Source organism: Doryrhamphus excisus, chromosome 12, assembly GCF_030265055.1.
Source record: "Doryrhamphus excisus isolate RoL2022-K1 chromosome 12, RoL_Dexc_1.0, whole genome shotgun sequence".
Taxonomy (NCBI): Eukaryota; Metazoa; Chordata; class Actinopteri; order Syngnathiformes; family Syngnathidae; genus Doryrhamphus; species Doryrhamphus excisus.
The window spans coordinates 21,225,310-21,240,526 of record NC_080477.1 but is presented as its reverse complement, the minus strand read 5'-3'; the positions used below and the strand labels follow the sequence as shown (position 1 = coordinate 21,240,526).

The 15,217-nt window shown below is 40.2% G+C and overlaps 1 protein-coding gene across 1 annotated transcript in view; it reads left to right on the top strand.

Moving 5' to 3' along the window:
* Nucleotides 1–3,561: 3,561 nt before the first annotated feature.
* LOC131139541 (adenylate cyclase type 2-like) overlaps nt 3,562–15,217 on the top strand; it is a 33,080-nt gene continuing 21,424 nt past the window's right edge. The window contains exons 1-7 of the mRNA XM_058089238.1: nt 3,562–3,684; nt 5,701–5,861; nt 10,879–10,990; nt 11,076–11,203; nt 11,284–11,442; nt 13,652–13,784; nt 13,917–14,105. Coding sequence (XP_057945221.1) covers nt 5,740–5,861; nt 10,879–10,990; nt 11,076–11,203; nt 11,284–11,442; nt 13,652–13,784; nt 13,917–14,105 — 843 coding nt within the window. The 5' untranslated portion in view covers nt 3,562–3,684; nt 5,701–5,739. The remainder of the gene's footprint in view (nt 3,685–5,700; nt 5,862–10,878; nt 10,991–11,075; nt 11,204–11,283; nt 11,443–13,651; nt 13,785–13,916; nt 14,106–15,217) is intronic.

Below are 15,217 nucleotides of genomic sequence, written 5' to 3'. Positions count from 1 at the left end.
TTCCCTTCCTTCCCTTCCCCTTCCCCTTCCCTTCCCTTCCCTTCCTTCCCTTCCTTCCCTCCCTTCCCTTCCCTTCCCTTCCCTTCCCTTCCCTTCCCTTCCCTTCCCTTCCCTTCCCTTCCCTTCCCTTCCCTTCCCTCCCTTCCCTCCCTTCCCTTCCCTTCCCTTCCCTTCCCTTCCCTTCCCTTCCCTTCCCTTCCCTTCCTTCCCTTCCCTTCCCTTCCCTTCCTTCCTTCCCTTCTCCTTCCCTTCCCTTCCCTTCCCTTCCCTTCCCTTCCCTTCCCTTCCTTCCATCTCCCTTCCCTTCCCTTCCTTCCCTTCCCTTCCCTTCCCTTCCCTTCCCTTCCTCCTTCCCTTCCCTTCCCTTCCCTTCCTCCTTCCCTTCCCTTCCCTTCCCTTCCCTTCCCTTCCCTTCCCTTCCCTTCCCTTCCCTTCCCTTCCCTTCCTTCCCTTCCCTTCCCTTCCCTTCCCTTCCCTTCCTTCCCTTCCCTTCCCTTCCCTTCCCTTCCCTTCCCTTCCCTTCCCTTCCCTTCCCTTCCCTTCCCTTCCTTCCCTTCCCTTCCTTCCCTTCCCTTCCCTTCCCTGTCCTTTTCCCTTCCCTGTCCTTTCCTTCCCTGTCCTTTCCCTTCCCTGTCCTTTCCTTGTCCTGTCCTGTCCTTGTCCTGTCCTGTCCTTGTCCTGTCCTGTCCTTGTCCTGTCCTTGTCCTTGTCCTGTCCTTGTCCTTTCCTTGTCCTGTCCTTGTCCTGTCCCTGTCCTGTCCTTGTCCTGTCCCTGTCCTGTCCTTGTCCTGTCCCTGTCCTGTCCTTTCCCTGTCCTTTCCCTGTCCTGTCCTTGTCCTGTCCTTTCCCTGTCCTTTCCCTGTCCTTTCCCTGTCCTTTCCCTGTCCTGTCCTGTCTTTTCCTGTCCTGTCCTGTCTTTTCCTGTCCTGTCCTGTCCTGTCCTGTCCTTTCCTTTCCCTGTCCTGTCCTGTCCTTTGGACATGTGGAACTGGGAACTGATTATGGGATGCACTCAATTGGAATCTGATGCATGTTCAAATGAAATAAAACCATTACCATTACACTTGTTCACTTCCTGCTTTCCTAATATAGTTTAACACTAACACATCTAACACGTCTCCAATGTGTCTTGTTTTGGTAGCTGCTGTCCAACGCGGTGGTCTTTCTGTGCGGTAGCGTAGTGGGAGCCTTCCATAAGGTCCTCATGGAGAAAACCCTCAGACAGACGTTCCAGGACACGCTAAGATGTCTTAGCATGCGCATGAAGCTGGAAATCGAGAAGAGACAACAGGTGAGTGTCATTTCATCATTAGTGGCAATTTGTACGTCACGACAGCTCATGGGGGCCATTTTGTGTCAATCATTTTTTTTTTTTTTTTACTACGCTATTTTGGCTGTGGTGTTCCAATTTTGATTCCAATTTTAGCATAAAGGAATACAATGCTTTATGATTATATTTCTTATTTTTATTTGTCCACCAGATGGCAGCATGTTTTCCCCATTTAAAGCATGCAGAAAAATGTTCTTCAAAGGCGTCTTAGAGGGGTACACTTAGAGAGGGTGCTGGAGCCTATCCCAGCTGTCTTCAGGCGAGAAAGGCGGGGTACACCCTGGACTGGTGGCCAGCCAATCACAGGGCACATATAGACAAACAACCATTCACACTCACATTCATACCTATGGACAATTTGGAGTCGCTAATTAACCTAGCATGTTTTTGGAATGTGGGAGGAAACCGGAGTACCCGGGAGAAAACCCACGCATGCACGGGGAGAACATGCAAACTCCACACAGAGATCGCTGAGGGCGGGAATCGAACTCGGGTCTCCTAGCTGTGAGGTCTGCACGCTAACCACTCAACCGCCATGCCGCTAAGTGCATGGAACATACCAAAAAAAAAAATCAGAAGTTAAGGTTTGTTTCTACCTTTTTCCGTTCTTTAGTAATCAGCAGTAGAACATAGGTAAGTTTCAGGAAAATATCAGTTCCCAACTAAATAGAGATCAAGCATAACGTACCCGGAGAAAACCCACGCATGCACAGGGAGAACATGCAAACTTCACACAGAGATGGTCGAGGGTGGAATTGAACTCGGGTCTCCTAGCTGTGAGGTCTGCGCGCTAACCACTCAACCGCCGTGCAGCCCTTTTTTGTGATTATTATTATTATTCATTCATTGATTCATTTTCTACCGCTTATCCTCGCGGGGGTGCTGGAGCCTATCCCAGCTGTCTTGGGGCGAGAGAGGCGGGGTACACCCTGGACTGGTGGCCAGCCAATCACAGGGCACATATAGACAAACAACCATTCACACTCACATTCATACCTATGGACAATTTGGAGTCGCTAATTAACCTAGCATGTTTTTGGAATGTGGGAGGAAACCGGAGTACCCGGAGAAAACCCACGCATGCACGGGGAGAACATGCAAACTCCACACAGAGATGGCCGAGGGTGGGATTGAACCCTGGTCTCCTAGCTGTGAGGTCTGCGCGCTAACCACTCGGCCACCGCACAGCCCTTTTTTGTTATTATTATTATTATTATTCATTAATTCATTTTCTACCGCTTATCCTCACGAGGTTTGTGGGTGTGCTGGAGTCTATCCCAGCTGTCTTCAGGCGAGCGAGGCGGGGTACACCCTGGACTGGTGGCCAGCCAATCACAGGGCACATATAGACAAACAACCATTCACACTCACATTCATACCTATGGACAATTTGGAGTGGCTAATTAACCTAGCATGTTTTTTTTTTTAAATGTGGGAGGAAACCGGAGTACCCGGAGAAAACCCACGCATGCACGGGGAGAACATGCAAACTCCACACAGCGGGTGGAATCGAACTCGTGTCTCCTAGCTGCGAGGCCTGCGTACTAACCACTCATCCACAATGCAATCTAATTAAGTAAAAAAAACAAAGTTATGTAAATACACCGGGCTTTAAATGGTTAATAGATTGACTCACAAACAAAATAGAAATATGAATATATAATATTTCAACAGCAGTTTTTGGGAAGTGGTCATTTTTGTTGTGAGTATGTTTATCATTTCAAGCGCTTTACAGGAAAAAAAAGGTGAAATGATTAAATAACATCTGACATGTGATCATCAACCAGTAAAACTCAGCTTCACCGTATTTGGTCTTGACTCCTTGAGGGTGAAGTTTGACACGGTCAAAGTGTAAACCTTGCGATGCACCACAGAAATGGACCTCGGTGCCGTGTCCGCTTTTAAGTTCACTTCAGCTAAAATGTTAGCGCTACGCGGAACAAAGGCACGAATCGGTGTTAAAATAACAAATAAATATGGAAAACAAAATGTATTGATAGTGTCAATAACTCTTTAAAAGTATATTTTAGAAGCATTTGGTGAAATTGCAGCTGGTAAAAAAAAAAAAAAAAAAAAAAAAAACTGAATATAAAAATTTACTGCCGTTTTGTTTTGAAATGTTTGAGTTATGTCATGTTATCTGTTAGGAGAGCCGCCCAATCAAATTCTAGTATTATGCAAATGTTCTTTACTGTGTAGCCTTTGGTCCCATAATAAAAAATGCCAGCTCACCGCGACAGTCGGTCACAAGTCACAAGTCGGCCCTTATTTTTGACTGCTTTGTGTTTTCATTCATCCTGACGAATACGTGAATACGCGACAGCAGATAAATGAAGTAAAGCGTTTTTTTTACGGTGAGTAATTTGTTTCATTCTGAAAGCTTTCGTCTTAGGCCTGACTCTCTCTCGCTGGCGTCCATCATGGATGCTTTTTTTTTCACCGTCTGCATCCCGAAATTTTCCCTCCCGTGCATCTGTGCGTTTTTTTTTATTTTTTTTTTCCTTCACATTTCATTCCTTTGAGCGCCAACTACTACGACGAGCGTGGGATTTAATCATGCTGTGTTTGCTGACAGGTGTGTGTGTGTGTGTGTGTCGCCTAGCAAGAAGGACAAATGCCTTGTGTGTTTAATTTGGAAGTGAAGAAGGAGAGTCTATGTACAGACGGAGGCACACAACAGATAAAATACGAGCATGGAAGGATTTAAGGCTCAATGTCCTGCAAATGGGACACATTTGTATATGTGTCTCGGCAGGGTAATTGTGTCTGTCGTCCTTTTTTTAAAAACGACAAAAAACAAACCGAAAAAGGCAAAGTTGAGGTGTCACGGACAAAGGCAAAAGGCTATTGGCAGTGTAGTAGTTCACATAGCTAAATTGTTAAATAAATCAGTGGTATAGATATGTAAGTGAAGGCCATTTTAATTTATTTATTATTATTAAAATTATTATTATATTATTTAATTAAATTTATTTAATATATATATATTAAATATAATATATATTTAATATTTTATTATTTTATTTAATATAATTTTTATCGTAAAAATGATAATTTTTCAAGTGTTTTTTTTTTTTTTTACATTTTTACCTTTTGCAGCCATGTGCCTGTTTGTTTGTGTTCAAAAATTCTGAATGGATCTTTACTGAAATTCCCAGGAATTGTCAGGGATGACATATGCAAGAACTGATTAAAGTTCGCTCCGGAGTACAAGTCGCAGGAACAGCCAACCTATGAAAAAAAGTGTGACTCATAGTCCGGAAAATCCGGTAACTTTGCAGGAATTGGCGGAGATAGACCCTTAAAACAGCAATGGACTCTTGTTATATAGAGGATCTTTGACTAGCAGTTTTTGCAGTAGGTTTCTAAACATAGACCGGTTTTGAAAGGATTTTTAATATACCCTTAAAACAGCAATGGACTCTTGTTATATAGATGATTTTGACTCTGTTTTTTTTTCAGTTTATCCTTAAAAACGACAGCAGGCTATTGTCATTTAGAGGAACTTTGACTCGCAGTTTTTGCAGGTTTCTAAAAATAGACCGGTTTTGAAAGGGTTTTTAATAGACCCTTAAAACAGCAATGGACTCTTGTTATATAGATGATCTTTGACTAGGGTTTTTTTTTCATTTTATCCTTAAAAACGACAACAGGCTACTGTCATTTAGAGGATCTTTGACTAGCAGTTTCTGCAGTAGGTTTCTAAACATAGACTGGTTTTGAAAGGGTTTTTAATAGACCCTTAAAACAGCAATGGACTCTTGTCATATAGAGGATCATTGACTAGCAGTTTTTGCAGTAGGTTTCTGAGCACTGCCTTATAAGTGGCATTTTTTAATTTATTTTCCAAACTTTTTTCATTTATAAGTCGCTCTGGAGTATAAGTCGCAGGAACAGCCAACCTATGAAAAAAAGTGACTTCTGGTCCGGAAAATATGGTAACTTCATAAAATATGCTTAGAGCAAAAAAAATAAATGCAGGACTGGTTCTACAAAATATCAAAGACTGATAAAAAAAAATTTTGGATTATTATTTTGGTGTAATACGGGGTAGGGGGGGCACGCTGCTTGGAATTAATTTTGTTCATTCAGTTATATTTCTTTACAGATAAATGTCAAGGTTTAGCTATAGAACATGTTTTCCAAAACTGCAGTATTGCTACTGGTTTTGTTACGTGCTGACCTTGTGTAAACATTACTAAAGTGATGAATAAAATTCAATTATGAACACCTCCATTCCTGGAAGGTTTTAAAAGGTGGATATATTAAAAAAAAAGTTTGATTCATTGATGATGAAATTGCAAGCTGCATAAAAAAAAGCATCATTTCCAAGATGGGCCAATTAATAGTTTATGTGTCGTTGCCTGCAGGAGAACTTGCTGCAGTCCGTGCTGCCCGTCTACATCTCCATGAAGATGAAGCTGACCATCATGGAGCGCCTGCAAGACTGCAAGGACAAAGAGGAGCAGCAACGCCTGGTCAAAGACAACAACTTCCACAGCCTTTATGTCAAAAGGCATGAAAACGTCAGGTATGAACACAATGACAAGGTTAGCTAGGCTAGCATAGCTATGTGAGCCACAGTGCTAACGTTACGCTCACTTGGACAGCGACATCAAATGTGGTTTTTACTGAAGACCAAAACAATATCATCAAACTTAGCATTCACGGGCAGAGCTTTAATTTAAGATGTGTAGCGAAGCCTGCTTTTACTTGTAATTCCGTATTTTCTGGACTATAAGTCACACAAGGCCAAAAATGCATAATTAGGTAGAAAAAAACATACATAAGTCGCACTGGAGTATAAGTTGCACAAGGCCAAAAATACATAATTAGGTGGAAAAAAAACATACATAAGTCGCACAAGGCCAGAAATACATAATCAGGTAGAAAAAAAACATACATAAGTCGCACTGGAGTACAAGTCGCACAAGGCCAAAAATGCATAATTAGGTCGAAAAAAAAAACATACATAAGTCGCACCGGAGTATAAGTCGCACAAGGCCAAAAATGCATAATCAGGTAGAAAAAACATACATAAGTCGCACTGGAGTATAAGTCGCACAAGGCCAAAAATGCATAATTAGGTTGAAAAAAAACATACATAAGTCGCACAAGGCCAGAAATACATAATCAGGTAGAAAAAAACATACATAAGTCGCACTGGAGTATAAGTCGCACAAGGCCAAAAATCCATAATTAGGTAGAAAAAAAACATACATAAGTCGCACTAAAGTATAAGTCGCACAAGGCCAAAAATGCATAATTAGGTGGAAAAAAAACATACATAAGTTGCACAAGGCCAAAAATACATAATTAGTTAAAAAAAAACATACATAAGTCCCACTGGAGTAAAAGTCGCACAAGGCCAAAAATGCATAATTAGGTCGAAAAAAAAACATACATAAGTCACACAAGGCCAGAAATACATAATCAGGTAGAAAAAAACATACATAAGTCGCACTGGATTTTAAGTCGCACAAGGCCAAAAATGCATATTTAGGTAGAAAAAAACATACATAAGTTGCACTGGAGTATAAGTCACACAAGGCCAAAAATGCATAATTAGGTAGAAAAAAACATACATAAGTCACACTGGAGTATTAGTCGCATTTTTTTCGGGTAATTTATTTTCCAAACTACTTGACCAAACCAGACATTACGTCCGGAAAATACGGTATATATACACCGTATTTTCTGGACTATAAGTCGCTCTGAGTATAAGTAACACATGGCCAAAAATGCATAATTAGGTAGAAAAAAAACATACATAAGTCGCACTGGAGTATAAGTTGCAGGAACAGCCAACCTATGAAAAAAAGTGTGACTTAGTCCGGACAATACGGTAATTCCTTGGTTTACCGTGAATGCAACACAACACAACACAACTCCTCATTAGTCTTCCTTCATTAAACTGTGCTAGCCTAGCTAGCCTAGCCAAGAGTAATACGCTAGTTCGCAGAGCTCCAGGCTTTTAAGACGTGTCGTGAAGCCTGGATTGTTATTTCTTTTTCATATACCCAGGGTGGTTTTTCCTTCCTCTACGGCAGGGGTGGGCAAACTACGGCCCGGGGGCCACATCCGACCCGCCAAGTGTTTCAATATGGCCCGCCTGTTTTTTCCAAATATTTCATTTGAACTCAACATACAACCTGGCATCGTGGCTTGGGCCAATTTTTTGATGGTTGAGGTAGCTGCTTTATCAATTTCGTTATTTGATGTGGTCTGTTACAAAATGCTCCTGTAAAAAGGGACACAAGCACATAATAATAATAATAATAATAATAATAATAATAATAATAATAATAATAATAATAATAATAATAATAATAATAATAATAATAATAATAATAATAATAATACTATTATATTAATATTGTTGTTAATAATATTAATATAATAATGGTAGTAATATTATTATTATAACAAAATAATAATAATAATATAATAACATTACTATAACTAATAATAATAATAATTCTAATAAATAATAATAATAATAATAATACATTGAGAAACACACTTTACATCAAATAAATGATTTCAAAGTTCACATATAGCAGATTGCATGACACTTTTACATGTAAAATATGTGTAAAAATATAGGTGTAAAAATGGACTGTTACGTGTAAAATACTACATAATCCCCCCCATCAATTTTGTTAAATTAATGCGGCCCGCGAGTCAAAAAGTTTGCCCTCCCCTGCTCTACGGACACAAATGTCATAAAAACGTCACGTTCGCATAGCAGGGTAACAATATTTGCGATGTTACTTTAAGTTTCATCATTTCCTTGACAGCGCGTATGGATCATCCACTTTATGAAATGGAGCCATAAAGCATATTTCCACTGGTCATGATGATGGATTAGTGTGTCCGCTTTCAGTGACCCACTTCCTGCTTTTATGACAAGTCAATCAGCTCGGTCGGATAAATACGACCAAGATATGGAATGATAGAATGATAGAAATGTACGTCTACTGATTGATTATGTTTTTCATAAAAGGCGTCTCCGGTGACTGACAGTCGGCTCAGGTGTTTAGTTTGACAAGAAGGCATCAGTCATGTTGACTCCCAGCGAGAAGGACTGACCTCGCCCTGTCATTATCACAGCACAAGCAGCCATTGTGGCTCGCAGGCGCGTCTGCCAAGCAGCTGGTGTTATTGTATCGCCCTAAAGCAGGCCACCCTGATACATTTTCAAATATTCATAATCTTCTCTTTTTCGACTGGATTATAAAAAAAAACACAAATCATTATTGTAATGCAGTTGGTCCTTAAATGGGAAAGCACTCCTGTAATATAAAGGATCGTTGACTGGCGTTTTTTTTCTAGTTTATCCTTAAAAACGACAGCAGGCTACTGTCATTTAGAGGATCTTTGACTAGCAGTTTTTGCAGTAGGTTTCTAAAAATAGACCGGTTTTGAAAGGGTTTTTAATAGACCCTTAAAACAGCAATGGGCTCTTCTTATATAGATGATCTTTGACTGGGGTTTTTTCAGTTTATCCTTAAAAACGACAGCAGGCTACTGTCATTTAGAGGATCTTTGACGAGCAGTTTTTGCAGTAGGTTTCTAAAAATAGACCGTTTTTGAAAGGGTTTTTAAGAGACCATTAAAACAGCAATGGACTCTTGTTATATAGATGATCTTTGACTGGGATTTTTTCAGTTTATCCTTAAAAACGACAGCAGGCTACTGTCATTTAGAGGATCTTTGACGAGCAGTTTTTGCAGTAGGTTTCTAAAAATAGACCGTTTTTGAAAGGGTTTTTAAGAGACCATTAAAACAGCAATGGACTCTTGTTATATAGATGATCTTTGACTAGGCTTTTTTCTGTTTATCCTTAAAAACAACAGCAGGCTCCTGTCATTTAGAGGATCTTTGACTAGCAGTTTTTGCAGGAGGTTTCTAAAAATAGACCAGTTTTTATTTTTTTTAAAGGGTTTTTAATAGACCCTTAAAACAGCAATGGACTCTTGTTATATAGAGGATCTTTGACTAGCAGTTTTGCAGTAGGTTTAAAAAAATAGACCGGTTTTGAAAGGGTTTTTAATAGACCCTTAAAACAGCAATGGACTCTTGTTATATAGATGATCTTTGACTCGGGTTTTTTTTCTCCAGTTTATCCTTAAAAACAACAGCAGGCTACTGTCATTTAGAGGATCTTTGACTAGCAGTTTTTGCAGTAGTTTTCTAAAAATAGACCGGTTTTGATTTTTTAAAGGGTTTTTAATAGACCCTTAAAACAGCAATGGACTCTTGTTATATAGAGGATCTTTGACGAGCAGTTTTTGCAGTAGGTTTCTAAAAATAGACCGGTTTTGATTTTTTTTTAAAAGAGTTTTTAATAGACCCTTAAAACAGCAATGGACTCTTGTTATATAGAGGATCTTTGACTAAGTTTTTGCAGTAGGTTTCTAAAAATAGACCGGTTTTGATTTTTTCTAAAGGGTTTTTAACAGACCCTTAAAACAGCAATGGACACTTGTTATATAGAGGATCTTTGACTCGTGCTTTTGCAGTCGGTCCTTAAAACAGCAAAGCACTCCTGTTATATAGAGGATCTTTGACTGTAGCGTTTGCAGTCGGTCTTTAATAACGGCAAAGCCATCCTATTGTATAGAGGATCTTTGACTCTTGCTTTTTGCAATCGGTCCTTAAAACAGCAAAGCACTCCTGTTATATAGAGGACCTTTGACTCGTGCTTTTTGCAGTCGGTTCTTAAAACAGCAAAGAACTCCTGTTATATAGAGGATCTTTGACTCTGGCTATTGCAGTTGTTTTTTAATAACAGCAAAGCTCCTGTTTTATAGAGGATCTTTGACTCGTGCTTTTTGCAATCGGTCCTTAAAACAGCAAAGCACTCCTGTTATATAGAGGATCTTTGACTCGTGCTTTTTGCAATCGGTCCTTAAAACAGCAAAGCTTCTGTTATGTAGAGGATCTTTGACTCGTGCTTTTGCAGTCGGTCCTTAAAACAGCAAAGCACTCCTGTTATATAGAGGATCTTTGACTCAGGCTTTTTGCAGTCGGTCTTTAAAACAGCAAAGAACTCCTGTTATATAGAGGATCTTTGACTCGTGGTTTTGCAGTCCGTCTTTAATAACTGCAAATCACTCCTGTTATATAGAGGATCTTTGACTCGTGCTTTTTGCAGTCCGTCTTTAATATTAAACAGCAAAGCCATCCTGTTATATTGAGGATCTTTGACTGTAGCTTTTGCAGTCAGTCTTTAATAACAGCAAAGCTCCTGTTATATAGAGGATATTTGACTCGTGCTTTTTGCAGTCGGTCCTTAAAAAAGCAAAGAACTCCTGTTATATAGAGGATCTTTGACTCTAGCTTTTGCAGTCGGTCCTTAAAACAGCAAAGCTCCTGGCATATAGAGGATCTTTGACTTGTGCTTTTTGCAGTCGGTCCTTAAAACAGCAAAGCTCCTGTTATATAGAGGATCTTTGCTCTTTCATTTTTGCAGTAGGTCCTAAAAGTAGCATAGTGATCGTCTGTCGTCCAGCAAGACTAAATGTGAGGTTTCTTTCTTTCAGTATTTTGTACGCAGACATCGTTGGCTTCACTCGCCTGGCCAGCGACTGTTCTCCCAAGGAGTTGGTGATTATGCTCAACGAATTGTTTGGAAGGTTTGACCAGATTGCGAAGGTCAGTCATGGTATGAAGCTACTACGTTACGTTCAGGCATTTGTCGATGACAGACGTTCTTTTTGCGTCTCGCTGCCTCCTTTAGGAGAACGAGTGCATGAGAATCAAGATCCTGGGCGACTGCTACTACTGCGTGTCAGGTCTGCCGGTCTCTCTGCCCAAACACGCCAAGAACTGTGTCAAGATGGGCCTGGACATGTGTGAAGCCATCAAGTGAGTCCATGTCGCCTTTTTCATGTTGGAGAAGCAAACATCCAAAACAACCGTCAAGCCTGGTCGCTCATCTCCGGCAGGCAGGTTCGGGAGGCCACAGGCGTGGACATCAACATGAGAGTCGGCGTGCACTCGGGCAACGTGCTGTGCGGCGTGATCGGGCTACGGAAGTGGCAGTTCGATGTGTGGTCACATGACGTCACTCTGGCCAATCACATGGAGTCGGGAGGCTGTCCGGGGTAAGTGGTGCATGTAAATACAATATTTTCTGGACTATAAGTCGCACTTTTTTTCATAGGTTGGCTGGATAGGATCTTTGACGAGTGACTGGGCAGGAGATCTAAAAAAGAAAATCAGTGTTCCTCACATATAGAGGATCTTTGACGAGTGACTGGGCAGGAGATCTAAAAAATAGAAAATCAGTGTTCCTCACATTTAGAGGATCTTTGACGAGTGATTGGGCAGTAGATCTAAAAAAACAAGAAAATCAGTGTTCCTCACATATAGAGGATCTTTGACGAGTGACCGGGCAATAGATCTTTAAAAAAAAAAGAAAAACAGTGTTAATCACATATAGAGGATCTTTGATGAGTGACTGGGCAGTAGATCTAAAAAAAAGAAAAGCAGTGTTCCTCACATATAGAGGATCTTTGACGATTGACTGGGAAGTACATCTAATAAAAAAAAAAAACGAAAATCAGTGTTCCTCACATGTAGAGGATCTTTGACGAGTGACTGGGCAGTAGATCTAAAAAAAAAAGAAAGAAAAGCAGTGTTCTTCTCAGATAGAGGATCTTTGACAACTGACTGGGAAGTACATCTAATTTAAAAAAAGCAATGTTCCTCACATATAGAGGATCTTTGACGAGTGACTGGGCAGTAGATCTAAAAAAAGAAAATCAGTGTTCCTCACATATAGAGGATCTTTGACGAGTGACTGGACAGTAGATCTAAGAAAACAAGAAAATCAGTGTTCCTCACATATGGAGGATCTTTGACAAATGACTGGGAAGTACATCTCATAAAAAAACAGTGTTCCTCACATATAGAGGATCTTTGACGACTGACTGGGCAGTAGGTCTGAAAAAAGAAAATCAGTGTTCCTCACATTTGAGGATCTTTGACAACTGACTGGGGAGTACATCTAATTTTTAAAAAAAGCAGTGTTCCTCACATATAGAGGATCTTTGACGAGTGACTGGGCAGTAGATCTAAAAAATAGAAAAGCAGTGTTCCTCACATATAGAGGATCTTTGACGAGTGACTGGGCAGTGGATCTAAAAAAAAGAAAAGCAGTGTTCTTCTCATATAGAGGATCTTTGACAACTGACTGGGAAGTACATCTAATAAAAAAAAAAAAAGAAAACCAGTGTTCCTCACATATAGAGGATCTTTGACGAGTGACTGGGCAGTAGATCTAAAAAAAAAGAAAAGCAGTGTTCCTCACATATAGAGGATCTTTGACGATTGACTGGGAAGTACATCTAATTAAAAAAAAAAAAGAAAATCAGTGTTCCTCACATATAGAGGATCTTTGACGAGTGACTGGGCAGTGGATCTAAAAAAAAGAAAAGCAGTGTTCTTCTCATATAGAGGATCTTTGACAACTGACTGGGAAGTACATCTAATAAAAAAAAAAAAAGAAAACCAGTGTTCCTCACATATAGAGGATCTTTGACGAGTGACTGGGCAGTAGATCTAAAAAAAAAGAAAAGCAGTGTTCCTCACATATAGAGGATCTTTGACGATTGACTGGGAAGTACATCTAATTAAAAAAAAAAAAGAAAATCAGTGTTCCTCACATATAGAGGATCTTTGACGAGTGACTGGGCAGTGGATCTAAAAAAAAGAAAAGCAGTGTTCTTCTCATATAGAGGATCTTTGACAACTGACTGGGAAGTACATCTAATAAAAAAAAAAGAAAATCAGTGTTCCTCACATATAGAGGATCTTTGACGAGTGACTGGGCAGTAGATCTAAAAAAAAGGAAAAGCAGTGTTCCTCACATATAGAGGATCTTTGACAACTGACTGGAAAGTACATCTAATAAAAAAAAAGAAAATCAGTGTTCCTCACATATAGAGGATCTTTGACGAGTGACTGGGCAGTAGATCTAAAAAAAGAAAAGCAGTGTTCCTGACAAATAGAGGATCTTTGACATGTGCTTATGCAGTCGGTCCTTAAAAACCGAGCTCCGGTCATATAGAGGATCTTTTTTTTATATAGAGGATCTTTGACTATTATTGATCTTACATTGACATCATAAACAAGACGACTAGTTGAAAAGCTCCGGTCTAAACACAACGGTTGAATTATTTGTTGTGATGCCATCTTCTTCTCTAAATGTCGACACTGCCGTTAGTAATTACCGACCATCCTCAATTAGAGTGGAACAAAAAAAAAAACCCACATGATTATTTTAATATCCAATCCCTGTGTCCCGGCCAGACGTGTCCACATCACGGAGGCCACTCTGAAGCACTTGAACAAGGCCTACGAAGTGGAAGAGGGCAACGGGCACCTCCGGGATGCCTACCTGAAGGAGCTGAACGTCACAACGTATCTGGTTATTGACCCCCGGGTGAGTTGGAACCCCCGAACTGAGGCTTGTTGTGTAGCACTTGACAGAATATGGATTTCAAAGTACTGGGTGTGGGAGTGGGTGTGTGGAAAACGTTAAGCGTGAACATAACATATGTTGATATGTCGTAAGTCGAAGGATCCGACGCAGAGCGGCCGCAGCGCTCCTAAGCCTCGAGTGAATGACGGTCTGAAGATGCGGGCGTCCGTGCGTATGACCCGGTACCTGGAGTCCTGGGGGGCCGTCAAACCCTTCGCCCACCTCCAGAGCAGAGAGGGGTTCAGCTCGGACCCCTTGGTCAATGGCAAGTCACTCTGCAAGGTAAGATGAAGTCTCACAGGAAGTCTTTGTCGTAGTACATTAAATAATTGGCCAATTAACATAACGAACCTGGACAGAATCCATTGGATTTTGGTGAGAATCTGGATAAAGGGGTCAATCGAGGAATCCATTTGCATTGTTTGAGTTTGTGTGGCAGGGAAATCCAACTCGGCTTTACCACATCAAAAGTAATCAAAAATAAAGTCATAAAGTTCAGTCACTTACACCACTCAAAGATCCTTCATATGACAGGAGTGCTTTGCTGTAAAAATGCCAGAGCTACAAAACAAGAGCGCTCTGCAGTTTTTAAGCACCTACTGCACAAACACTGATCAAAGATTGTTCATGTGTCAGGAAGGCTGTGCTCTTTTTACTCCAAAAATTCAGTCAAAGATTGTCTATGACAGGTGGGCTCTGCTGTTTTTAAGGATCTGCGGCAAAAATGTTTTTCAGTGCTCTGCTGTTTTTAGAGACACACTCTTGCTGTTTTTAAGGATCTACTGACAATAAAATGTGAGTGAAAAATATTGCTCGTCAAAAATGTACAAAACAGGAGCGTTGTGCTGTTTTTAAGGACCTACTGACAATAAAATGTCAGTAAAAAATATTTTGTGGCAGGAAGGCTGTGCTGTTTTTACTCCAAAAATTCAGTCAAAGATTGTCTATGGCAGGTGGGCTTGCTGTTTTTAAGGATCTGCTTCAAAAATGCTTTTCAGTGCTCTGCTGTTTTTAAGAACCTACTGTAAAAACACTAGTCAAAGATCCTCAACATGACAGACACACACTGCTGTTTTTAAGGACCTACTGACAATAAAATGTGAGTGAAAAATATTGCTAGTCAAAAATGTACAAAACAGGAGCGTTTTGCTGTTTTTAAGGATCTACTGACAATAAAATGTGAGTAAAAAATATTTTGTGGCAGGAAGGCTGTGCTGTTTTTACTCCAAAAAATTCAGTCAAAGATCAAAAATTCAGTCAAAGATTATCTATGACAGGTGGGCTCTGCTGTTTTTAAGGATCTGTGGCAAAAATGCTTTTCAGTGCTCTGCTGTTTTTGAGAACCTACTGTAAAAACACGAGTCAAAGATCCTCAATATTACAGACACACTCTG